This window comes from Triplophysa dalaica, chromosome 1 (assembly GCF_015846415.1).
Source record: "Triplophysa dalaica isolate WHDGS20190420 chromosome 1, ASM1584641v1, whole genome shotgun sequence".
Classification (NCBI taxonomy): Eukaryota; Metazoa; Chordata; class Actinopteri; order Cypriniformes; family Nemacheilidae; genus Triplophysa; species Triplophysa dalaica.
Genome location: NC_079542.1, coordinates 21,101,691 through 21,127,077, shown reverse-complemented (window position 1 = coordinate 21,127,077; position 25,387 = coordinate 21,101,691). Strand labels below are relative to the sequence as shown.

Sequence of the window (25,387 nt, the reverse complement as noted above, 5' to 3'; positions counted from 1 at the left end):
TCTGCAAGCGGTCATGGGCAGGCGTAAATCAATGTGACATCAGATTGTTAGGGGTTCCCCAACAGCCTTTTTTGTGTCACTGTTGTGGTTTAAAGGAGATTACAAAACGAAGAATGGATGAATTTATATAATTACAGGGTGTTTCTGCACACTCGCTACCGATTTAATTTCTGGTAGATAAACATTTAAATGTGCATTTTCTAGGATTGCGGCCCTTTAAAGCCTAAAAGCTTACAGTTGAGTTGCTGATCAACTCAACTGTAGTTGAGCAGGAATAATGCCTTGTCTATTCATTGCGTATTGTTGTTGAGTAGAATTCACATCAGCTAGCTGATCCTGCTGTCAGGAGGCCAAACACAATCATACCTGATGAAGTATAGAGGCATCATATAAAGCCAGAGGGTGTGTAAATTAACTTGTGATGTTAGAGGTGCCATGCTTAGTTGTGCTTGGGAGTAACTGGTATTGCCAAATAATTTTTGGCTGTATAATGACATTTAGTTAACTTTGGGGGGGCATTTAAAGAAATTAAAGTAACATTAGAGAACTTTTGCTTATTGTTCCCTCATGTGGTTGATAAGCGCAATTGTCTGTTATCAGTGTCGTAAATACTGTCGTTGAATAAGCTTTCCTGTGGGCCGTGCAATACACGTGAATATCTTGCAGAAACCGCTGTTACGTCATTTCATTTCATAAACTGTGCATGTACTAAAGCACTCTTTTGGCTCCCTCTGGGTATACTACTATGCTAGCCCAAACTAGATTCTGAAGTAGCGGTTGGTTGTTACCCATTAGCGCATAGTGTGGTAGCTACATGGCAGCTAACATGCTAACGTTAGCTATATGGCAGATTTGCAGTCACCCAAAAACACAGCGCATGGACGGGAATGTGTTTAACCAACGAGAATAATGTTCTGTAGTTATATTTTCGGAAACACACTGGTGCCCTTGTGTTGTGCTTTGTGTAATGGGTGCAATCACTAACTTACACTCTACTCGCTATGGAAATAGTGCCTAGCATAGTAACTAGATGTGGATAACATTATTCTATGTGCATGAACTGAGGAATCAGCAACTTTTGACAATAAAACATTTTTGTGGTTTGGTAGTTATCGTTTACTAGCATAACACTAAGCTATTGATACCGGCAACATTACATTATCTCTAGTCTAACTTACGGTTATAAATTGTGAACCAGTAGGGTTAGTATGCCAATAAACGACCTGAGCACAGCCAAATAACTAATAAGCTCAAAAGTTCAGGACAGTAAGAAAAAATGCACATATAAGACTTTTAAATCCAGTAGCGGGAAGGCTAGGTCTCCATCTGTTTTGCAACTCATTGTGTCTTGCAGCTCGTGTCACCGAGTGTAAGTCCGTCAGATATTGATTTGTTTCTGATCACTCTCTCTCTTTTCCTCTTTGTTATTAGCTGGCTCTGCCATGTTGATGGTTTGGAGACTTGCGTTTAACTAGATTTTTGCGCTTATTGTTAGCTGTAGGTTAAGTTCACCTAGGCTATGAGTAAAACTTAGTGATGTATGCCATAAGGCAGGTGATGGGCGGGCTTGTGAACCTACCCACAAATCAAAGTTACAATCGTGATTTCAGGGCTGCTTAGGCAGAGACTGTAAAATTTGTCCCGGTAAGAATTATCCTACCACTAAAATAATTTTAGAGAGATTACTTTAAGGCCAAAAAAATCATTTTGTTGCTTTAATTTCAAACAAATTTTTATTTTTTTGTATCTTCACTTTTTATAAGTGTAATATACTTATTGGAGATACCAGTTTACCTCCTCTACATGCCAAAGAGGCTCCACCTCTGCGGGAATGCCCAAAGTATTGGCATGGGACAAAGGTGTTTGACAGATAGGAAGCTCTAAGGGAGTCGATCAAAATCCATTGATTCCTGAATCAATCAATCAATCAAACCTGTATATTTATATGTCCTTTATGCTTCCTTTATATTAAGCGATTAGTTAACCCAAAAATGATAGACGCCAAGCCAAAATGGTCTCTTCATTAAAACTTTTCACAAAGTTGCTAAATATGGTTGCTTTCATACTTTGACATTTATGCATTTGGCAGACGCTTTTATCCAAAGCGAATTACATTGCATTATACTATATATTTGTTTCGGAGTATGTGAATCCTTGGGACAACCTATGACACAAGAAAGCCGAACACCATTCTGTTTTTTACATGCTGCTGTGTATATGAGCTGTGTGGCTGATATCATGTCCACACCAGACATTATGGCGCAACTTATACAAAGTGATTTCTTTTTTAGCTTGATGTGTATTGTAGCTGGTGTGGGCAATAACTTTTTAATAATTAATAAGGTTGTGATTTCAGTCAAAGACATTTGTCAAAACATCTTTTGTGTTCTACAAAAGAAAGAGAGACATAGGTTTTGAATGACAGTATGGTAAATGAATAATGACAAAGTTTTATTTTTTAGCTAAACTATCCCTAATAAAGATTGTATAACTCTGAAATGTCACTTATCGTCCTGCTCGAACATGCTTAGAGTAGAAGCATTGTCATTTCAGCACTGGGTATTTCAGTTTACAAATTAAAAGCACTGTGACAGTACTGATCTTCTGCCAGCGGTGTTGAGCTAAAGTTGGTCATGTGAACTTTACTGTCTACACATGCATGTTATGCCAACTGTGCTAGTGATAGTCATGTCTGCTGATCACAAACCATTCCCGGAATCATACCACTAACTAAATTTGTATTTCTCTCCCCTCCAGCCTGTCCATATTTAACAGTGTCCTTGGCAACAGTCGGCAGTCTATGAATATTTGTAAACATGATAAATTACAATATCCGTTTTCATTTTCCGGTGTTTATTATGGTGCTGTGGGTGTAATTTATCATTATTTTGTAAACAGTCAAATTGAGAGATCTTTAAGTTGATTTTTTAAGACGTTCCAGCTCATGTGGGAAAAACATGGAGCGTTGGTGCATTTCATTTCTCCGAGGATTCCTTCGTGAACAAGGTACAGGTCGACACTGAATTTGTGGAGAGTTTAAAATTAAAAAAGCAGTGCTGTGCCTTCAATATTGGATCCGATAGGAATGGCGCAGCAATCTTATGCGAGTAAAACATTTTTCTACTATGCGTCACTATTACTTTCTCAGACATCGCTTGATGGGCCCTTAGCACCATTCACACAAGATTATTATTACTTGGGGACTTCTAGTCATTTGTATTAATTGCAGAGCTAGTCTGTGATCTTAAAGACCACGTTCCCTGCAATCGCATTTTTCAACCTTTAGTGAGTGTGTAATGTTGCTCTTAGAGCATAAATAATACCTGCAAAATGAGTAAGCTCAAAGTTCAGTGCCAAGCGAGATATTCCCTTTATCAGAATTCGCTTTTCAAGGTCTACAGAGAACGGCTGGAATTGACTACAGCCCTCTACTTCCCAGGTACATGATGTCACTATTCCGAGTGTTTTTAATAACCTCCGCCCACAGGATTATGCCAAAAAAGAGAAGAGGAAGAGCCGCTGGAGTAGTGTATGTTTATCAGAGATTGTAAACATTTGACTGAGCTGTAATGATGTATGTTGCTAATTCTGACATTTTTTTTTAATCTCAATTCCCAACTTTCCATTTTGTATTCGGTTTCAAAATTGCTCCTAATGTTGATGTTTGCTTGTGTACTAAATGGTACGTCTGCATGACTGGTTGCACTTTTGAGGTTGATATGGTTCATCACTATGGCGTAAATTAGTAGTTTTGGTCTGGACTCTTGTTGACCACTGCGGTGTTTGACAGCAGCTGCTGCACAGATGTTTCCAGCATTCAATGAGGTAATTTACCATACTCATGATGCAACTCAATACAGTGGCAGAAGCTCTGGTTTCTGGGCCAATGGCATCACCAATTGTCTCATTTAGGTGGATAAACAAAAACCGTTCAGAATGGTTTACAGTAACCACCGTGACATCCTCACATTATGTAATTTTAAAGGTCTTGCTGCTTTTTCTTGCTCATTTACTGATCCTTGATATGTTTTCTTAAAAGCCAGTAGTTTTACTTCTTTGTTAATGTCAAACAGTTGTTTTAAGCTATAACTGCGTTTGTTTATATATACTGTCAATGAGCTTATTTGGGAAGTTTATGCAGAGGATCTTATTTAGATATTAATTTTAGAGCTCTTTACTTTTTAAGAGCATTTAGAGGCCCCTGGCCTTGTGTTCATGAGATCATCAGTAGATGGACTTGGGTTAATTACTGCTGCTTTTATTCATTTCTCACAGGGCTTTTATACACGGGGTGCAGCCATGCACACACACAGACACACCATGAGCTGCTTTAGGTTTCTCCTTATCTTGCATACTTGGTATGTCTTCATCTTAACGTGGCTAATGAGAATAACATTTGCTCGGAATACCTTTCTGTCATTGTTGTATCTTTTAACAATAATTTAGCAATCTTCTATTGGCAGTCACGATAGGAAAGGAAATGTAGAGTTATTATGAGGCTAATGTAGAGGATAAACCTTGTCAGTTCCTTCTATACTTTAACAAAAGACTTTTCATTACAATTTTTTATCAAAAGTGTCTTGAAAGGTTGGAAAGATGACATTATAGTATAACTGAAAGGTTGGTATTTAAAACTGTCTCTTTACTTTGATTCACATTGGTTACTAAGCCTATTATAATGATTGAAAATTTGAGCTGTCGGGTCTTATTTCATGGGTCATGTCATGTAAAGATAAGAACATAAAGGACCCTGGAATTTGATGTTTTAAAAAAGATGGCAAAAGGTTGTGGACTGGAGCTTTGAAAAAGTAATCCCTTAACCAAACATTTAATCTATGCTGATCTGTTTACCTGTCTGACTCGTAACTCTTTGTTTCTTGCCGTTTTTAAGATGTGAAGACCTGCTGTGCTTCAGAAGTGTGTACACCTCAGAATTACGGTCGAGATTAAACCATTGTGTGCTACTGTTGAAAGACTTGTTTTTAAAAAGATGTTTGCCTCACTTATTCACTCTCATGCCATACAAAACCTGTACATGACTCTTTCTTATGTGGAACACAAAGATGAAATTTTGAGAAATGTCTCAGTGTCTTAGAGCAGGGGTTCCCAAACTTTTCATACCACGACCCCCAATATTAGACTGCTGACGACCCGCGACCCCCCCCCCCCCCGATTTGGTTACATACTGACAGAGCTAAAACAAAAAGGAACACAATCTCTAAGACAGGCTATTTTATTAACAAATTATGGACAAAAACAAATACATCCCATAACTGTGAAATGCTTAAAGACAGAATACGAACAAGCTGCCTGTAACACGCATACAACAATAACTTTGTATTCAGAAAAAAACGTCTAATGTGATGGATGGGCACTGTGCGCGGAGCAAAGCAGATCGCCACCCGCAGAACAAATTCCACGTTAAGCCGTGACCTGTGTTTATTCTTAATGTAAGTCAGCGCGGAGAATGTCTTTTCGCATAAATACGTTGAGCCAAATTGCATGAGTGCATCCAACGCGGCTTTCGACGACTGTGGATATTCCAGCGCAACAGAAACCCAGAACTCATCCAGCGTCTTGCTGTCAAATGCCGTCCTCAGGATTCGATCGGATGAAAGTTCTATCAGCGCATCTTCCATATCTGACGCCAGATTATTTTCCGTGGTTACATTAAATGTTGACCTTATCCAGTCATATTGGTCGGGAAGTTTTATTTCCAGTTTATTTTAATTATCCTAAATTTATACTCTCATCATTAGTACCTTTTTTAACATATACAATTTTTTTTTTAAATTAAGTTTCTGTGAATCATCTCGCGTACCCCCTCCCCCCCCGGGGGGTCGCGACCCCCACTTTGGGAACCACTGTCTTAGAGCACCCATTGACTATCATTGTATGGAGACACTATGTTGTTTGGCTCAAAATTTATTTTTTTCACTTTCTAAAAAACAGTCATACACGTTTGGAATAACATGAGGGATGAGGGAATGAAGAAAAAAATGTCATTTTGGATGAATTAAAAAAGTTTACTAGGTTTTGGAGCAGATCTGTAATTGGGTTTTTATCTGCATCCATAATCATAGCTATACACATTTTTCTGCTCTCTTTTTTTAATTGTATATAGTTGACTTTGAACATTGTAGAGGGTGGAGTCTAGCAGCATAATCATATTTCAGTAGCTCTCAGTTACCATAGCAACAGTAGCGACAGACATGAGTCACTATGACTGTCTGGGGCAATTTAGCGTCTGAGTCTCACAGATATTAGACAGGAGAAGTGGAGAAAGGTGTTCAGTAATTTAAGTATGATCTAGGTGAGTTATCGGGCTTGTAAGTCAGTCTGCTAACCTGAATGTAGCCCGTCCTCTTCTTGAAGAGCTATAAATGGAATAACATTCTCTGGAGTTTTGTGATGTCTCAGACTCTTTCGAGCCACCAGAGGGACAGTTGAGTCAGTGCTGTATGTTTGGATCTGTATGGCTGGAAACGTTGAATACAGAATCTGAATGTTGCAGATGGAGGAGAGATTGTGACAACAAGTTGATCGGTTGAAACCTGGTTGAATGGGAACACATTTTTGTGTTGTAGTAGTTGATACCAAAGAGTTTTTGTGAACACTAGTGATGCTCCCCTGCTTCGTTCCCCCATCTGCCACTGTTAAGCCAAACAATGGCAAACTCATGTTTAAAATCACACTGAAATGATGTGCTCAAAGTGCTAATAGGAATAGTTCCTCAAACTTATAAATGCATGCATACAAATATGTAAGAACCATCGCAACTGTTTATATAGGTCTCTTAATGACATTTCAAAGCTCTACAGCTTGTTCCTGGCATACTGGGTCACATCACTAATGCCAATATTCAGTGTGCCAACTGTGTACAAGGGCATCGTCCATCTTCACAGGCACACAGGATCTTTAATGTTGTGTGTCTGTGTGTTTTGCATTACTATCTCTGTGTGTGTGTGTGTGAGAGACTAGTGTTGAATGAGTTTAGGCAGCTGGCAGAGTTCAGGTGTTAACAGTAAAAATGTGTGTTGCGTGTGTGAGGGGAAGAGAGAGAGAGCTACTGGACAGAATCCAAATGTCTTGTTAATAAAGCTTGAAGATAAAAATAGATGTCGAACAAGAATAATAGTTATAGGCTCAGATCCCCTGTGCAAAGGAACATTCCTCTATCATGACCATGACTGACTCACGCCAAACATATATGTTGTGATCATAATAGGGAGTTATGACTTATCAAACATTAGTCTAACACAAACACATAGTCTCTTGTATCTGTTTCTCTCATATCCCTTCCATTATCTCTGTACAGGTACGGATTGGTTGTAATACTGAAGTTGGCAGGATGGTGGCGCTGTCTCTGAAGATCTGCATGAGACACTGTAATGTGGTGAAGACTATGCAGTTTGAGCCGTCAACGGCTGTGTACGACGCATGCAGGGTCATCCGAGACAGGGTTCTGGAAGCCCAGACAGGACAAGGTAGGATTTTTGTTTCTGTTTTATTTGTCTCTCAGTACCACTATTTGCATGTAGGCATCTGGAAGGTTTTTCAAAATTGACTCAGGATGCATTCAACATCACACATTCTCCATGATGAGAATCAATCCCTGACCTTGATGTTGCTTGCATTATGGTCAACCAGTTGATCTTAACGATCTAAAGATTTTTTTCTGAAAACTGTAATGTTTAATTAATGTTTAATTCCCAATCCAAGTAACATATGTTGTTTTTCAGCATCAGAATATGGGCTGTTTCTATCAGATGAAGACCCCAGAAAGGGCATCTGGCTGGAGAGTGGCCGGACGCTGGATTATTACATGCTGAGAAATGGGGTACAGGCTTTGATGTTTTATGTGCCGGTTCCAGCTGATTTTACGGCAGACAAATGTTCTGTGATCTGTCTTTGCAGTCTTGACACTATTTTAAATGGGGAGGTATCTGTTAGCCCTGCTCTTAGTTATTTCAATGCTTTAAGCATGTTTGTGTGGATATAAGAGACACTTAAAAAACTAAAGCAGTGGTTACTATGCGTTGTGGTTGTTTAAACATCTACATCTTTTTGCCTAATTGTGTTTAACGGTAGTTATTGACGTATATTAGGAAGTGTTTAATGCAGTAAATAAAAATCTAATGATCTAATCTGATCTAATATTTCAACATTTCTACTTGTTTTGTTTCACACAAGGACACACATTAATTTCCTTTTTCTCTCCATTTGTGTCATAGGACGTACTGGAGTATAAGAAAAAACAAAGACCTCAAAAGATAAAAATGCTGGACGGGGCAGTTAAAACTATCATGGTGGATGATTCCAAAACTGTGGGAGAGCTGCTTGTCACTATCTGCAGTAGAATAGGTAAGTAATACTCTTTTGACATGATGAAAAAAGTATTCGCTTCACTAAATATTTAAAAAGTAATTATATTGAAAAAATAAAAAAGTTATTGCTAATAGCAATATGTTTTTATATTCAGTACATTAAACGTTTACTGTTAATTCCATAGATCTAAGTTGAAAAATTATCTGTATAGATGGTTATGATTGATGAAGTTAACTTCCGTTCTGTGTTTGGTTGTAATATAACATTTAATTTATATATTTTTTAAATATATCAATCATTTATTGTATATTTATTGTATTCCGTTAAATTAGAACTATTATGCTTATGTTTTTGCTGCAGAAACCTATCTATATACTTGCGCACATGGACACAATCATTGGCCATAACAAATCTGTTTGTCTGCTCATGTCTGCTTGCAGGAATCACAAATTATGAAGAGTACTCTCTCATTCAAGAGGGGGCCGAGGAGAAGAAAGATGATGGAACGGGCACACTGAAGAAAGACAGAACTCTACTGAGGGAGGAGAGGAAGATGGAGAAGCTCAAAGCTAAACTTCACACAGATGATGAATGTAGGCATCACATTAGACACTTGGAGTGTTACATATTTGTAAAATATATGATAAAACAGTAAAAAGTTAATATTATAAAATAAATATTATATCAAGTTTAGTATTTCTACAGGCTTCAACTTTGATTTTTACTGGTCTGCATTTTCCATTACAGTGAATTGGTTAGATCATGGGCGTACGTTCAGAGAGCAGGGGGTTGAGGAGAGCGAAACTTTACTGTTGAGGCGAAAGTTATTTTACTCTGATCAAAACGTCGACTCTCGTGATCCCGTTCAGCTCAATCTACTCTATGTACAGGTAAGATTCCTGTCACTGTTATTTCATAATGATGTGAAGTAAAAGCACAGCACTTGACAGCCTTGGCTTGGTTCCACTGTAATCCCTGCTGCCATGATGTTGACCTAAATGCTGTGCTCATTCAATATAATGTGTGTGCTTAGAAGTGCTGTAATTCTGTTATTGACACATGCCGCTAAAGGCTACTCTAACTCTGCACAAACCGCATCGTATTGATCTGATCAGTAGGACAGCTCTCATTAGCATGCTGTAAGCTCTTGTGTCAGAGGCTTTAGATGTGGATCATTTCTGCTGCGAGTTAACTGTGGAGACCTTTTGCTTTGTTTCCACAGGCACGTGATGACATCTTGAATGGTTCACATCCGGTGTCGTTCGACAAGGCTTGTGAATTTGGTGGCATTCAAGCACAGATTCAGTTCGGGCCTCACATGGAACATAAACACAAGACTGGATTTCTAGAGTAAGCATTAACTTTGGTTCTGCTCTTGGATCAAAAGTGTTACATTAAAAGACTTTAAATCACATTCAGATATGTGCAAACAAGTGTTTAGATAATAAGCTAAACTGTAAATAGTACAGGGAGTTCAGAAAATGTCATCAACTTTCTTACTTTGTATGTGCATTTCATTCAGCTTGAAAGAGTTTCTGCCTAAAGAGTACATCAAACAAAGAGGTGCAGAGAAGACAATTTTTCAGGTAGATCACTTCACCCTGAGTGGGTTGTTTCATTATGTTTAGATCACATCATCAAGGATCCATTGATTGGAATGATATGATATGAATTTTGATTTTTTTTGTTCTATGAATTTGACAGGAACATAAGGCTTTTGGTGAAATGACAGAGATTGAAGCCAAAGTGAAGTATGTGAAGCTTGCGAGATCCCTCAGAACATATGGAGTGTCCTTTTTCTTAGTGAAGGTAAAGCAAGTGTTTCTGCACGCTGTTCTTCTCTGTGTCAAGCAGTGTTTTTAATAATCTTTTGACATTTTTCCTTGAAAATTTTAGCTGTATCTAGTGGTGATGTTGCGAATGGCAACCAACAGCTCACTGCACACCCCCCTTTCGAAGCTCTACAGTGGCTAAAATATGTTGTAGCTCTTTCGCTTCTTTGCTGAAGGAGATAACGATTTACAAAACGCGATCTGTAGAGCAGTTTGTCCGTTTAGGGCTACTGTAGAAACAACATGCCGAATTCCTTGCAAGGGGTCCCTCAGTGTATGTCGATAGAAATAACTCATTCTAAGGTAATAAAAATATAACACCAAAGATATTAATATTAACAAGATGCCCTACCATAGAAATGACTGGGGAGGAATGCAACGCTCAATATGGCCGCCCTAGTGAAGCTTTGCACATGTGTAGAATCTAAAGCAACATGAATTTTATTTTCTCAAGTGCAATTTGATCATGAGAAACAAACATTATGGTACAGTCAACTTAATTAAAAAAAATAGTTTTTAAATGCCACGTTCCCCGCGATCGCATTTTTCAACCTTTAGTTAGTGTGTAATGTTTCTGTTAGAGCATAAATAATACCTGCAAAATGATAAAGCTCAAAGTTCAGTGCTAAGCAAGATATTGTCTTGACTACATTGTATCGACTACAGCCCTTTACATCCTGGGTACATGATGTCACTATTCTGAGTGCTTTTAATAACATCCGACCGAAGGAATACACAAAAAAATGGGAAGTGGATGAGCCGCTGGAGTAGTGTTTGGTTATCAGAGATTGTAAACATTAACTGAGCTTCGCGCTTATCTACTTTTCACCTGGTAATAAGAATTCAGCTACATACATTCTATGATAACCAACGGTCAAATAAGAGTTTCCATGACTTTAACATCCGCTGTGAAAGCTGTTCTGTGTAATACACTGATATTGTGTCTGTGTGCGCTTACCTCTTAAACACTTTTATGAAATGTCCTTTGAAGTACTGCTTGCAAATGTCTCCTGGTCAATCTGCTTGTTTTATTATCCAACATTGGTCCAACATAAAAAGGCAAAACTAACGCTTCTGTTATTAGTGTTAATTAATGTAACCAGTCTGACACCATTCGGTCCGGTGTCATTTCCCTCGCCGTAGTAGATCAAAAATTTGTGATCTCTAACAAACATTGACATTTGCACATGCACTAGCAGACCTCCGTTACACTTCGATGGATCCGCATGTTTTTAACTGATAAAGTGAAGTTAATGCCATTGTTACTGTTTGTTGCTCAAAGCCAAAGTTTATGAGTACATGTGCACTGAGAGGAGCACCGACAAATCACAACAGCCTGAGAAGCAGAAGCTCGCTGATATGGTATGGGTGGGACGTCTTCACACACTCTAAGCGGGGAACCAATCACGACAGACCAGGTCAGCTTTACCAATCAGAGCATTTCGGAAGGAGTGACTTTATATAGACCGGAAGAAATCCAGTCGTTTTGTTAAAAGAACAATAGAGTTGAAATATGGGAAATATAAAACTTTTTTTTTAATTACAAACATGAACATCCATTGTTAAACACCCAAAAAACATAATCAGAGACTCAAAAACAGCAAAGATTGGCACCTTTAAATATGTCGTTTAATTAGGATTTTAACCGGCGATTGTAGAAATATCAGTATTCCCCATTCACTCTTGTTTGAATTTTGTAATAACTGCCCCGAGGTGTGTTGCAAACACAAGGGTAGTTTTCATTCTCCAAGTCCAAATTTTCTTCCACCTCCAGAATTCTTTAACCCACCTCTATCTATTCCAGAATGCGTAAGACTTGTGGAGCGATTGCAATTCAGTTCTGCTTGAGTTGTAATGTTAAGAGACAGCAGATGTGTGCTAGCACCCAAAACACAAGAGATCACTAGTTACAGATTTGATTTGCATTATTGCTTTATTTATCTCGTATCCATTCTCATACTCTGTATTCGCATAACAGTTCCTTGTTTATTCAGTGATTTATAGGTAAATGCATTGATGCAGGAAATTTAAGTAAGAAAGATGAGCACTGTGTAGCTCTGTGACTCAGACGAGACATTAAAGCTTATCTAATCAATCTATTGACAGCTCAGAGAGACAGAGAGGGGGCGTGAAAATGCCAGGGCAGTGCATAATCACACCACCAGGATCTTGTACTGCTCTGAACCTAGTGAAGTAAACTTGCCTTCCTTGTCTAAATGTATTTATTTTAGGAGAAGATGAAAAGTAAGAACAAACTGGTCCCAAGGCTCTTGGGTATAACCAAAGAATCAGTGATGCGAGTGGATGAGAAAACCAAAGACGTGGTTCAGGAATGGCCGCTTACTACAGTGAAGAGATGGGCTGCTTCACCCAAGAGCTTTACACTGGTACTTAAACAACACAAACATCCTCGCATATCACCTCCAAATGGATAAAATAGCTTCAGGGGCTGCTGAAAACATTGCTGTTGTCCTAAAACTGTGTTTGTCCATGTGCAGGATTTCGGGGAGTATCAGGAGAGCTATTATTCCCTTCAGACCACTGAGGGCGAGCAGATATCTCAACTTATAGCTGGTTACATCGACATTATTCTTAAGAAGGCAAGTATTGAACTATTAAAGTGCTTTTACATAGAGAAAATAAAATTGAGTTGAGTTAGAACATATAAAAAATATGGGTGGTGTAAATGTAAAGGGTTTGTTTGTGGCTGTTTGGTCCCACAGAAACAAAGCAAAGACCGTTTTGGCTTGGAGGGAGATGAGGAGGCCACCATGTTAGAGGAGTCCGTTTCTCCAAAAAAGTAAGACACACACAGAGCTCTCAAAAGCATCCTTTGAGTCAGCAGTGATGATAAACATGTTTCCAGCCACCTTATCTCAGTCTCCAGTTATCTAGATGGAGCTGAGGTTACCTATTCCACACACTTTTTCCATAAGGTCTACTTCTTATTTCTAACCAGTGCTGGAGTCTGCAGCTCCATGAAGTTCGAACATCAATGAAGGCTTTAGTACTTCCAGATATTTAGCTAGAATCTAAACTCAAACTAAAACATAAACAAATGTCATTATAAACCCAGTGGTTCTGTCTATACAGTTGTTGTCAATGGTGGTCAATGTATTCGGTTACCAACATTCTTCAAAAAATCTTCTTTTTTGTTCTGAAAAAGAAAATGAGTTGAGGATCTAACATACTGTAGTAGAGTAGGCGGGGCGAGACTGTGGTTCGAGTCCGGTGAGTAATTGTGAATTAGCGCCAGCTGTGCGCACACCGGCCTCGAATCACGTAGGAGATGGGAGCATATAAAAGGAAAAAGGCGACCGGACCGTCGAAGAGAGAGGACCGGGCCCGAATTTATGTTATGTTTGTATTTATATTTATATTTATGTTCATGTTTTGTTCGCCGGCGGTCGTCCGTGAGGGGCCGCCGGCTGTTAAATTACTTTATTAAATGTTTTGAGTGTTTGCCGGTTCCCGACTCCTTCCTTCCCTTTTATGGAGAATTGTTACACATACGTATTAACTTTTTGTGCAATATTCATATTTGCTGTACAATACTGTATGTCTTCACTGTCTCTTACATCTTTTTTTAGGTCCACTGTATTGCAGCAGCAGTTTAACAGTGTTGGAAGGGCGGAGCATGGTTCAGTGGCACTGCCTGGGATCTTAAGGTCAGGTTCTGTGGGTCCAGAAACGCTGAACATGGGTATCATGCCATCTCCACAGCAACAGATCACTACCGGACAGATGCATCTTGGACATATGCCACCGCTGGTGAGAACAAACGGTCCAGTTTGTGGACCAGGTGTCATTGGTTGATGTGAGTTGGACGGTGGATGAATGTCTAATTTTTGCTATCCCTCAATGGCTGATCAGAGTGCAGCACAACAGGCCCTTGTTGGCACCATTAACACCAGTATGCAGGCGGTACAGCAGGCTCAGACTGACCTGGAGGATGTAGAAGAGCTGCCACCACTCGGAGATGATATGGTGAGATAATGCATTACAAACTTGAAATTTGTTTTGTAAATGTATAATGTATGTGAATTTCTTTATAAAATATTTCTATTGGATGAGTTGGACCTTGAAGTAAGGGATAAGTAAGGCTTCTGTCTTGTTTAAGAAGCATCCCAGGTGGCATCTAATGAAATTGATTGAATGCCCAGAGTGTCTATAATCTAGGCAATGGGTGAATCTCAAATACACAATCCCTTTTCTTTCTGTTTCTCTTAATTTCCCTATTTTTATTTCTTTTAGGCTTCTAAAATGTGGATTCAGAACAAGGTGGACGAGTCCAAGCATGACATTCACTCTCAGGTCGATGCCATCACAGCTGGAACTGCCTCTGTGGTCAATCTCACTGCTGGTAACAATTCAAATGATTTCTTATACATTAACATTTATGCATTTGGCAAATGTATCAAAACCCTGTGTTTGTTGAAATAAAAGGCCCACGCTTTAAACTTTTACCCACAACATAGTAATTGTGTCTTCTATTCTTATTTCAAGGTGACCCGACAGACACAGATTACACCGCGGTAGGCTGTGCCATCACCACAATCTCCTCTAATCTGACGGAGATGTCAAAGGGTGTAAAACTGCTGGCTGCTCTGATGGAGGATGATGTGGGCAGTGGTCAGGACCTGATGAGAGCTGCCAGGACTCTCACTGGAGCTGTATCTGACCTGCTCAAAACTGTGGAGCCAACTTCAGGAGAGGTGAGAGATCCCATCCATTTTTGACGTACAGAAATTAAACATGTCAGTTAGACACGTCTTTCATACAGTAATCCTTATAGCAGTGATTTGATTGTGCGTGTTATAGAATATAAAGTAAAATCCCCAAATGACCAAACAAATGTGTCTTGTCATGCAGCCTCGACAGACGGTTCTGACTGCAGCTGGTAGTATCGGTCAAGCCAGTGGAGATCTTCTCAGGCAGATTGGAGAGAATGAAACAGACGAGCGTTTCCAGGTAAACGGCAGTCTTCTCAGGATGTTCTTCTGCGTTTTAGTGTTTCTCTCTCTGAAATGTGCATCTGTTTTAGGATGTGCTGATGAACTTGGCTAAAGCTGTGGCTAATGCAGCTGCCATGATGGTTCTGAAGGCCAAGAACGTAGCTCAGGTTTCTGAAGACGTTGTCCTGCAGAACAGAGTTATTGCAGCTGCAACTCAATGTGCCCTCTCCACTTCACAACTAGTTGCCTGTGCCAAGGTATAGTACAAATGAATATTCCCTGACTTTACAGTGTTTTTATACTTCTGTTACTGTGTCTTTCAGGTTGTGAGCCCCACTATCAGCTCACCGGTGTGTCAGGAGCAACTGATTGAGGCTGGAAAACTGGTGGATCGCTCAGTGGAAGGTTGTGTGAAAGCTTGTCTGTCAGCTACCAGTGATGGGGAACTACTGAAGGCGGTCAACGCAGCGGCCGGGATCGTCACGCAGGCTCTCAGTGACCTCCTGACGCACGTGAGGAACTATGCTTCACGCGGCGAGCCTATTGGCCGTTACGACCAGGCCACTGACACCATCATGACCGTCACAGAGAGTATTTTCTGCTCCATGGGTGATGCTGGTAAGAAATATAATTGTTTCCACCTTTATACACCTTGTATACCTTGTGAATTGTCACAAAAATGAAAATTCTGTCATCGTTTACTCGCCATCATGTTCTTCCAAACCTGTATACATGGCAGTTTTTTCTTACTATGGTAATCAATGGTGACCCGGAACTGTTTGGTTACAAACATTGTTCTACTTAAGACAAAAAAATAGGAACAATTTGAGAGCGAGTAAATGATGACAGAATCGTAATTTTTGGTGAACTGTTCGTTCAACCTTCTGTTTTGTAGGTGAGATGGTCCGGCAAGCACGGGTTCTCGCCCAGGCGACCTCTGACCTGGTGAATGCGATGAGGTCAGATGCTGAGGTGGAGGCGGATATCAACAATTCTAAAAAGCTTCTCGCTGCTGCCAAACTGCTCGCAGATGCCACTGCTCGAATGGTCGAAGCTGCAAAGGTGTTTTTATGGATAGTTTTCATAAAAGCGTGACATGCAATGAATGTCCTGTAAAATATCTATATTTGTTCATTCTGTAAAAGCTTACGCCTTAATAAATCTGTGACCTAAGAGGATGTAACACACAGCGTTTCCTATTAAGCAGAATGGTTTATATAATGTAAATCAGTCACAGTCACACAAAGAACGTAACTCATCTGGGTTAGTGTAGCAAGTATAGAGATGAAGTTGATTTCACACACTGGAGCAGACTGTAATGCGTATGTGTGCACAGGGAGCTGCAGCGTACCCTGAGAATGAAGACCAGCAGCAGAAGCTGCGAGAAGCTGCAGAAGGTCTGCGTGTGGCCACCAATGCAGCTGCCCAGAACGCTATCAAGAAGAAACTCATAACAAAACTGGAGGTGATGACAGCAGAGACTGTGATTGTCTGTGCATAATGTAAATGTTTATAATGGACATTTAAGGGAACTGTAAATTGTTGAGTGAAACTGTGATGAATGTGAACATTGGACACCTGTTGTTTATCTCTTCAGAACGCCGCTAAACAAGCCGCTGCCGCTGCCACTCAAACCATCGCCGCATCCCAGAATGCCGCAGCTTCTAACAAAAACACTGCAGCCCACCAACAACTCGTGCAGAGCTGCAAGGTCTGTCTTTATACTTGGAAAAGAATAGTACAAAACACTTTACACAAGCACAGTTTTTTATTGTAATTAACAGAAGACATTTAAGGTCCAAGGATTTTAAATAATACAGTTCACAATAGTATTTGTGTATTCATCACTTCGAAATCATGTTTTTTTTTACCTTTTGTATTTTTTAGTGTACGTGCTTGCTAACATGTAACTGAATTGTCGTTTGTGTGTGTTAGGCCGTAGCTGACCATATCCCTCAGCTGGTTCAGGGAGTGAGGGGCAGTCAAGGGCAGCCGGAGGATGAAAGTGCCCAGCTTGCCCTCATCATTGCCAGTCAGAACTTCCTTCAGGTAACCGTAGCGTCTGCTTTCACTCTGAACATCAGTCTTCCGTAAAATAACCCCAGTGTTAAAAATGCTTGAAGTAACCACCGCCTCGTCTCTATTTTCACAGCCTGGTAGTAAGATGGTATCCTCGGCCAAGTCGTCTGTACCCACCGTGACCGACCAGGCGGCAGCCATGCAGCTGGGGCAGTGTGCCAAGAACCTGGCCACCAGTTTAGCCGAGCTCCGCACGGCTGCACAGAAGGTGATGGATCGATCCTCTCCCATATTTAGAGAGTACAAGCTCCACTTGCATAACCAGATAGACTGTCCATTTGTTACATGACATCTAGGCTCACGAGGCATGTGGCCCTATGGAGATAGACTCTGCTCTCATAGCAGTACAGACCCTCGGGAATGAGCTACAGGATGCTAAAATGGCTGCTTCTGAGGGACAACTAAAACCTTTACCTGGAGAATCCGTGAGTAGACTCTTTCAAATGTCATGTTTTATTTTTTATTATTTTCCTGTTTATTGTGTGAGTTACTCATGTATGTTGTGATGTGATTTTATGTTTTAGTTGGATAAATGCACTCAGGACCTTGGTGGTACTTCAAAGGCTGTTGGTTCCTCCGCGGCCCAGCTGCTCACCTGTGCTGCACAGGGGAAAGAGCATTACACAGGTAACGTGTCCTCTCACAGACACACGACACATGAAAAACACAGACTCGGAAACCGTTTGTTCACAGGTGTTGCTGCGAGTGAAACTGCCCAGACTCTCAAGACTTTAGCACAAGCTGCGAGGGGTGTTGCCGCCACCACATCTGACCCTGCTGGAGCTGTGGCCATGCTGGATTCTGCACGGGAGGTAATGGAATGGTCGGCCAAATTGATTTACGAAGCCAAACAGGCGCTGGTTGCCCCAGGGGATGCAGAACTGCAGCAGGGGCTAGCACAGGTTAGTTCTGACCTCAGAGAATCGCTGCTTGAGAAACTACGAATACGTGTAGACTTTTGACTGACTGCATTGTAATATATTTCAATGTTAGGTAGCAAAAGCAGTGTCTCACTCACTGAACGCTTGTGTAAACTGTCTGCCTGGCCAGAAGGATGTTGATATGGCTCTGAAAAGCATAGGAGAGGCCAGCAAAAAACTTCTGGTAGAGACGGTAAGCTCTAAAAAAACACGCATACATAAAAGCGCACACATTTCAAACAGAAAGCTGACAGAATACTAAAGTACAGAATACGTTTTGTACATGGTGTAATACATTGTTTTGTGCTGGCTGTTAAACAACTAATATAACTATCAGTCTATTAATACATCAGGTTGATATTTTTCATCGTTTACTTGAGAAATATTTATGTCATGAACTGGCCTTGTTTTTGTTTTATACAGTTGTATGAGGTCAACTTATGACGTTCGTGTGGTTTTTACATTCAAAAACATCAAAATCAATAAGTAATAGGCTATTTTCTACCAAGGTTTTGAGGCCAGCTCTTCAAATGCTTGGTTCTTAATGGGCGTGTCGCTTTGAAGACACTGGGAAGTAATCGCCCACCACTTTGAATGAATAGCAGTTTGCGTAGTTGTAGCCTTCTGTGAATTTGGTTAGAGACGTAACGTTAGGTTTCACATCATTAACATTCACAGTTTTCCTACGGCATAAGTATTATTTGTAGACCTCCTGTGATTTATAAATTCCTCCCCACATCAGTTTTTAATGTGATGCATTCACACGGGATGATTTTAAACACATTAACTGACTTATTTCCCGGATGTGATGGCAGGGCTTTGCGTATAGTTTGTAAAGCCTATACTTGTATTGCATGATAATGATATATGACCGTACCTGTCAGCATTTGAGATCCGTGATTGCGAACCGGACAAAAAATAAACCGCGATCGCGGTTCTCAAATACTAGAGTTTCCATGATAAATAAACAAACGGGAGACTCCCGGTAGCTTATGGATATCACCCAGCACCTGAAATAATACCAAAACACTTCAAAACAGCCTCGATTATTCGCAAACGGTGGATAAAACCTTGAAAATGATATATGAGCCCAACAAATCACAGAGATCCCCATTCGCACAACCTTAAGATCACATACAAACTCTGCAATTAATACATGACTAGAGGTCCCCATGTAATACTAATCTCGTGCGAATAGTGCTCAGTGAACATCAAGCGATCTTTTCCATTTCTATCGGATCCAATATTGACGGCACAGCACTGCTTTTTAATTTTAGTCTCTGTAGACCTGTGCCTTGTTCACAAAGGAATCCTTTGAGAAATGAAACAAACAAACGCTCCATGTTTTTCCAACATGAGCTGGAACATCTTTAAAAATAAACTTTAGCCACGCTTTCCTAATATCGGAATCCGAAGGAAGGTTATGAGGCGACTGTATTCTTCCACAACCAGGGAGGGCACAATATTTATCTATCTTTAACGGCATGTTTGTTTATTGCTTGCTCACTCTTTCTGATTCCGTGCCACTTGTAGTACTTCAGTTCTGTCATGAGCGAACCAGTGGGCGGGCCTAGAGAAGTAGTCGTTTATATTTTTCTTTGGAGGCGGTGTTCAACCTATCAATGTCTTCATAGATAGGTCCATTCCAGAACCTGGAGTTTGCTGGGCTTCGCTGGGTGTTTTCAGTTCTGAATCTTACATAATATTTGTGTGAATATGGTCCCCTCTTATATAACAAAAACTTGTGTTAAAATTGAGATTTTAATTTATGCCTCCTTAAAGAATTTTAACCCAGCCCCTGATAGTGTTTTCGTTTTTTTATCATTCTCTTTATAATGCTTAAGCCATGCAATGCACAGTGTTGAATTACCGGTGTACTAGATGTTAATGTTTGAGTATTTTGGGCCTGTTGTTTCAGCTTCCTCCCTGCAGTAAAACCTTCCAGGAGGCTCAGAGTGACCTCAACCAGACGGCAGCAGATCTAAACCAGTCTGCTGGTGATGTGGTCCATGCTTCTAGAGGTACCACCATCCAGCTTTCAGATGCTTCTGGAAAGTTCAGTGAGGACTTCGATGAGTTTCTTGATGCTGGCATTGAGATGGCTGGCCACACTCAGGTAAAGTGACAAACTGAACTTAAAATGTACCTTTCCTTGAACTATAAAAAAAGATATAAAAATGTATTGTTTTAGAGTAAGGATGATCAGATACAGGTGATTGGGAATCTAAAAAACATCTCGATGGCCTCCAGTAAGCTGCTGTTGGCTGCAAAGTCTTTATCTGTGGATCCTGCAGCAGGGAATGCAAAGAACCTACTCGCTGCTGCTGCCAGGTAATATATTCACATTATACATTTGTGTGTGGGTGTTTTATATATAAGCCTTCTTTCTGTATTTTTCTCTTTTGTGCTATTCAGGTCTGTGACTGATAGCATCAACCAGTTGATTACTATGTGTACCCAGAATGCACCAGCACAGAGAGAATGTGACAATGCGCTGAGAGAGCTTGAGGTATTATAAATGTACTGAACACAATCAAAAACTACTATTTTTTTTACTATAAAATACACTGACCTTGTTCTTTTTGTGTGGGTTCCAGGCTGTTAGGGGGCTGCTGGATAACCCCAATGAGCCAGTCAATGATCTCTCGTACTTCGACTGCATTGAAAGTGTCATGGAGAACTCTAAGGTAAGAGCACTATGATCCATTTCTACTTTATAATATTAAAGACATTTTCAGTTTGTTTAATAAAAAATGTATTAAAAATGTTTTATTTGAAAATGAAATGAAAACGCTGTTGAAAACTGTTGACTATGTGGCATGTGTAGGTCCTCGGTGAGTCTATGGCTGGGATCTCTCATAACTGCAAGACCGGCGATGTTCCGGCATTTGGAGAATGTGTTGCTGGAGCCTCAAAGGCTCTGTGTGGACTGACTGAAGCAGCTGGGCAGGTGAGATACTACCTGCTCTTTCATGTGCTAGCCAAAACCATTATCAAGTTTGATCTTTTATTCAAACCAATCAATATTCTCAAACATTTTTGATGTTTCCACAGGCCTCTTACCTAGTGGGTGTGTCTGATCCCAACAGCCAAGCAGGACATCCAGGTTTAGTGGATCCAATCCAGTTTGCTCGAGCTAATCAGGCCATCCAAATGGCCTGTCAAAATCTTGTTGACCCTGGCAGTAGTCCTTCACAGGTAAGTTTTGGGATGCCAGTCAAGGGTCAAGTATAATGTTTAGGGCTGTCAAACGACTAATCGCTCCCATAATAAAGGTATGTGTACTTAATATTGTATATGTTTGTGTACTGTGTAATATTTACACATACATACATATATAAAAAAATGTATAAACATTTATATATAATTTTAATTATCGGTAAATATAAATAAATAATGCATCTAGAGCTGCAACAACGAATCGATTAAATCGATAAAAATCGCTTACTAAAAGAGTTGGCAACGAATTTCATTATCGATTCGTTGTGTTTCGCGACGCGAGGCGTTTGATTATAAAAGAAAAACTTTATTTGAGCGCGGAGCGGAGTGAACACACTCGGTCTCTCTCGCGCACTTCTCGCTCACTGATGCTAGCAGAGTTCGGCGCCTCATAGACGGGGCGGAGCAAAAAAAAAAGCGGAGTTAGAGAAAAGATACATGGCGGAGGCCGAGAAATCAACGAGAACCAAGTCATCCAAGGTGTGGGAGCATTTCACACTTAATAAAATGAAAAAGTGTGTTAATTGCAATATATGCAAAAACGACATGGCATGGCACGGGAGCACCACAGTAATGATCCAGCACCTGAAACGGAAACATGTTGGGTTCTTTGATGAGGAGGAAGGGAGTTCAAGAGCAGGTTAAGTCACTACAGAATCCTACTTTTGTTCCGTTTTGAAGTGAAGAACGTAATGTCCCTGGTGCTTATGTTTACTCGTTATCAAGCTTGACAAGCATGACAAGTTAACGTTAGCTCGTTAATAACCGTATAATCAGGGGTGGTGTAGTTACTTTGCACTTTGCATTGCAAGACTAAAGACACGTTTTTATTCAAAAAAAGCTTTTCTTAATTAGTAATTTTGTCTCATTTTCAGTCCAAATATCTTAAATCAAGATTAATTGACAAGAAAAATTAAGTGACGCTTAAAACTTCTGTTTGAGATTATATCTCATTAAGATTATTTTTCATACCCCATTGGGAGATAATTTTGCTTGTTTTAAGCAAACAATCACTTAATTTTGAGGTGTTTTTTTTCAGAAAACAAGACAAAATTTCTTATGCTATTTCATGTGTCTAGTAAATGTATCTTGATTTAAGATTTTTTTGACATTTGGACTGACAACAGGACAAAACTACTAAATTAGAAGAGCAATTTATGCAGTGTATATTCTGTGCTTTGTCCCATATAGGTTATTATTGACAATATATGTGTGTGTGTGTTATACTTTTTAATTTAATTTTAAAGTTCTTTTATAGCACTTGGTCATCTTAAACTGTGTTTAAATGTGGTGTATAAATGAACCTAAGCTTCAAGTGAACTTGAGAGAGAGCGAGTGTGTGTGTGTGTGTGTAAGTGTGAGAGTTTGTGCATCTGCTAGTGTGTGTGTCTGCAGTGTAGTTTAGAGAACAAGTTCTGACATTCAAACAAATCCTGCTAAATTTTCTGATTTGTATTGTTCTTTATTTTTTATAAATTATTAATTGCTTTGGCAGCTCAGGTGGCAGTTTATTTAAAAACATTTTTTTGGCAAACACGTGTTTGTTTTTTGTGTTAGTCAACACTATTATTTTATTTTATTATTATTATAACAGCTCAGGGATGATCAAGGAGCAACATGATTGTGCAGTTTCTAAAGATTCTAGTTCTGTTTTTGAATAAAGGGTTGAAAATGAATGCTTTTCTTGATTTTGTTTTTTATCCGATTCATCGATTAATCGAAAAAAAAAAAATCTATAGATTAATCGATTATTAAAATAATCGTTAGTTGCAGCCCTAAATGCATCTAAATATATATACTGTGCATATTATTTTGTATGTTTAAACACAGATCTGTTTATAAATGCAAAATGAATATGCACTGTGCACAAACCTTTATTCTGGATGCGATTGACAGCCCTTATAATAATTTTGACTTTTAACCCCGAACTCCTTTGTCTATAAATAAAACGCATAAATGTACTGTAAATGTTTTATTAATAAATCATGTGGCTGAAAATGTGTCGCAGGTACTTTCTGCTGCCACCATTGTTGCCAAACACACCTCATCGTTGTGTAACGCTTGCCGACTCGCCTCCTCTAAGACCGCTAACCCTGTAGCGAAACGCCACTTTGTGCAGTCAGCCAAAGAAGTGGCCAACAACACAGCCAACCTGGTCAAAACCATCAAGGTTTAACAATTCTTTTGCAAATGACTATAATTCACCTTTGAGGGATGTTTGTTTACCTTCTCCGTCAAATCTCAGGCTTTGGATGGAGATTTCTCTGAGGATAATCGCGAGAAGTGTCGTGTTGCGACCGCACCGCTCATCGAGGCTGTTAACAATCTGACCACGTTTGCATCCAATCCCGAGTTTGCTAGTGTGCCTGCACAGATAAGTAGAGAGGTTTGTGAGGTTTGATATTATTTGTTGAGTTATTCAGTCTTCAGTGATTGTCCTTTTTGTTAACTAATGCTTTTCTATCAATTTAGGGTTCTGCTGCACAGGAGCCAATCATCCAATCAGCACGCTCCATGCTTGACAGCTCCACACACCTTTTGAAGACTGCACGGTCCTTAGTTATGAACCCTAAAGATCCACCCACGTGGTCATTGCTGGCGAGCCATTCACGCACAGTTTCAGACTCTATAAAGAGCCTCATCACTTCTATCAGGTACAGTTACACACATATACTCACAGAATGGTGAATGATGTGCAGAAATCAAATGAGCTCATATGAAATCTTTTTGACAAGTGATCTGTTTGTGTCAATGGTTTCACAGGGATAAAGCTCCTGGCCAGAAAGAATGTGACGTTGCCATTGACAATATAAATAAATGCATCAGAGATATTGAGCAAGCCTCTCTTGCAGCTGTTAGCCAATATCTTCCTCGTAGGGATGAAATTTCATCTGAGGTAAATGTCAATATCAATAGTAGCTACTTAATATGAAAAATTCTTCTGCTTTGATGGATGTCACCACAACTTTGTTGTGATCATTCTGTCTTTTAAAGCTGTTTGAGATGCATTGCTTTGCTGTATCACCATCGGTTCCCCTACATCTTGGATGGCCTGAGGGCGAGCTTGTTAACATTATTTAGTGAACTAAACCTTTTAATGAGTGTTGTGTTGCATCAGGCTTTGCAGGAGCAGTTAACATCATCAGTTCAGGAGGTGGGTTACCTGATTAAGCCCATCTCTACCGCAGCAAAAGGAGAAGCAGCACAGCTGGGACATAAGGTACGGTTTGCTCCTATACAAACAGTGACTATTAACTTAATTTTCATTGCATCGATTAAGGTTTTAAATCATTATTAATTTAAAACCTGCTTCTGCCTCTCAGGTCTCTCAGTTGGTCAGTTACTTTACTCCTCTGATCTCTGCCTCAATGGGCATGGCCTCCAAAATTTTGGATCATCAGCAGCAGATGAACCTTCTGGATCAGACCAAGACGCTCGCAGAGTCTGCTCTACAAATGCTGTATGCTGCAAAGGAAGGTGGTGGAAATCCAAAGGTACATCTTATAAAAACGAATTCAGTCTTATTAGAAAAAGAATTTAAATGGGTGGCTAATGGTAACAAAAATGAAGCATGCACGTGAACGGGTAGGAAAAGTCAATGTTGTTTTAGAACTACCAAAAATCTTTCAACATGTCTAAAAATTTGTCTGTTTGTAGGCAACTCATACTCATGATGCCATAGCAGAAGCTGCCCAGCTCATGAGGGAAGCTGTTGATGATCTCATGTTGACCTTGAATGAAGCTGCCAGTGAGGTTGGCCTGGTCAGTGGCATGGTGGACTTGATCGCTGATGCTATGGGCAAGGTAGAAACCGTTGCCCAAATACTACACCTGGGAATAAAACAATGTTTTCTTATTATTTATTAATATTTAAGCTAAATGTTTTTTTTGTCCTACAGTTGGCTGAAGGTACCCCACCAGAACCGGAAGGTGCCTTTGTGGAGTACCAGACCACCATGGTGAAATATTCCAAAGCTATTGCTGTCAGCTCACAAGAGATGGTGCGCATCACTCCCTTCATCACACTTTCCACAGTATTAAACCTAGTATCTGT

At 39.8% G+C, this 25,387-nt stretch overlaps 1 protein-coding gene across 1 annotated transcript in view; it reads left to right on the top strand.

Moving 5' to 3' along the window:
- tln2a (talin 2a) overlaps positions 1-25,387 on the top strand; it is a 49,244-nt gene that overhangs the window by 10,364 nt on the left and 13,493 nt on the right. Inside the window, exons 2-43 of the mRNA XM_056748787.1 lie at positions 4,892-4,939; positions 7,319-7,487; positions 7,743-7,840; positions 8,235-8,364; positions 8,769-8,921; positions 9,076-9,218; positions 9,551-9,678; positions 9,851-9,914; positions 10,033-10,137; positions 12,392-12,547; positions 12,659-12,760; positions 12,884-12,960; positions 13,751-13,931; positions 14,034-14,147; positions 14,415-14,523; positions 14,667-14,875; positions 15,033-15,131; positions 15,205-15,372; positions 15,439-15,733; positions 16,011-16,177; positions 16,452-16,580; positions 16,713-16,826; positions 17,051-17,164; positions 17,268-17,402; positions 17,491-17,619; positions 17,719-17,821; positions 17,888-18,096; positions 18,188-18,307; positions 20,033-20,230; positions 20,306-20,445; positions 20,530-20,623; positions 20,712-20,801; positions 20,942-21,064; positions 21,169-21,312; positions 23,342-23,503; positions 23,579-23,719; positions 23,806-23,987; positions 24,097-24,229; positions 24,452-24,553; positions 24,657-24,827; positions 24,991-25,137; positions 25,233-25,334. Of these exons, the coding sequence (XP_056604765.1) occupies positions 7,352-7,487; positions 7,743-7,840; positions 8,235-8,364; positions 8,769-8,921; positions 9,076-9,218; positions 9,551-9,678; positions 9,851-9,914; positions 10,033-10,137; positions 12,392-12,547; positions 12,659-12,760; positions 12,884-12,960; positions 13,751-13,931; positions 14,034-14,147; positions 14,415-14,523; positions 14,667-14,875; positions 15,033-15,131; positions 15,205-15,372; positions 15,439-15,733; positions 16,011-16,177; positions 16,452-16,580; positions 16,713-16,826; positions 17,051-17,164; positions 17,268-17,402; positions 17,491-17,619; positions 17,719-17,821; positions 17,888-18,096; positions 18,188-18,307; positions 20,033-20,230; positions 20,306-20,445; positions 20,530-20,623; positions 20,712-20,801; positions 20,942-21,064; positions 21,169-21,312; positions 23,342-23,503; positions 23,579-23,719; positions 23,806-23,987; positions 24,097-24,229; positions 24,452-24,553; positions 24,657-24,827; positions 24,991-25,137; positions 25,233-25,334 (5,616 nt within the window). The 5' untranslated portion in view covers positions 4,892-4,939; positions 7,319-7,351. The remainder of the gene's footprint in view (positions 1-4,891; positions 4,940-7,318; positions 7,488-7,742; positions 7,841-8,234; positions 8,365-8,768; positions 8,922-9,075; positions 9,219-9,550; positions 9,679-9,850; positions 9,915-10,032; positions 10,138-12,391; positions 12,548-12,658; positions 12,761-12,883; positions 12,961-13,750; positions 13,932-14,033; positions 14,148-14,414; positions 14,524-14,666; positions 14,876-15,032; positions 15,132-15,204; positions 15,373-15,438; positions 15,734-16,010; positions 16,178-16,451; positions 16,581-16,712; positions 16,827-17,050; positions 17,165-17,267; positions 17,403-17,490; positions 17,620-17,718; positions 17,822-17,887; positions 18,097-18,187; positions 18,308-20,032; positions 20,231-20,305; positions 20,446-20,529; positions 20,624-20,711; positions 20,802-20,941; positions 21,065-21,168; positions 21,313-23,341; positions 23,504-23,578; positions 23,720-23,805; positions 23,988-24,096; positions 24,230-24,451; positions 24,554-24,656; positions 24,828-24,990; positions 25,138-25,232; positions 25,335-25,387) is intronic.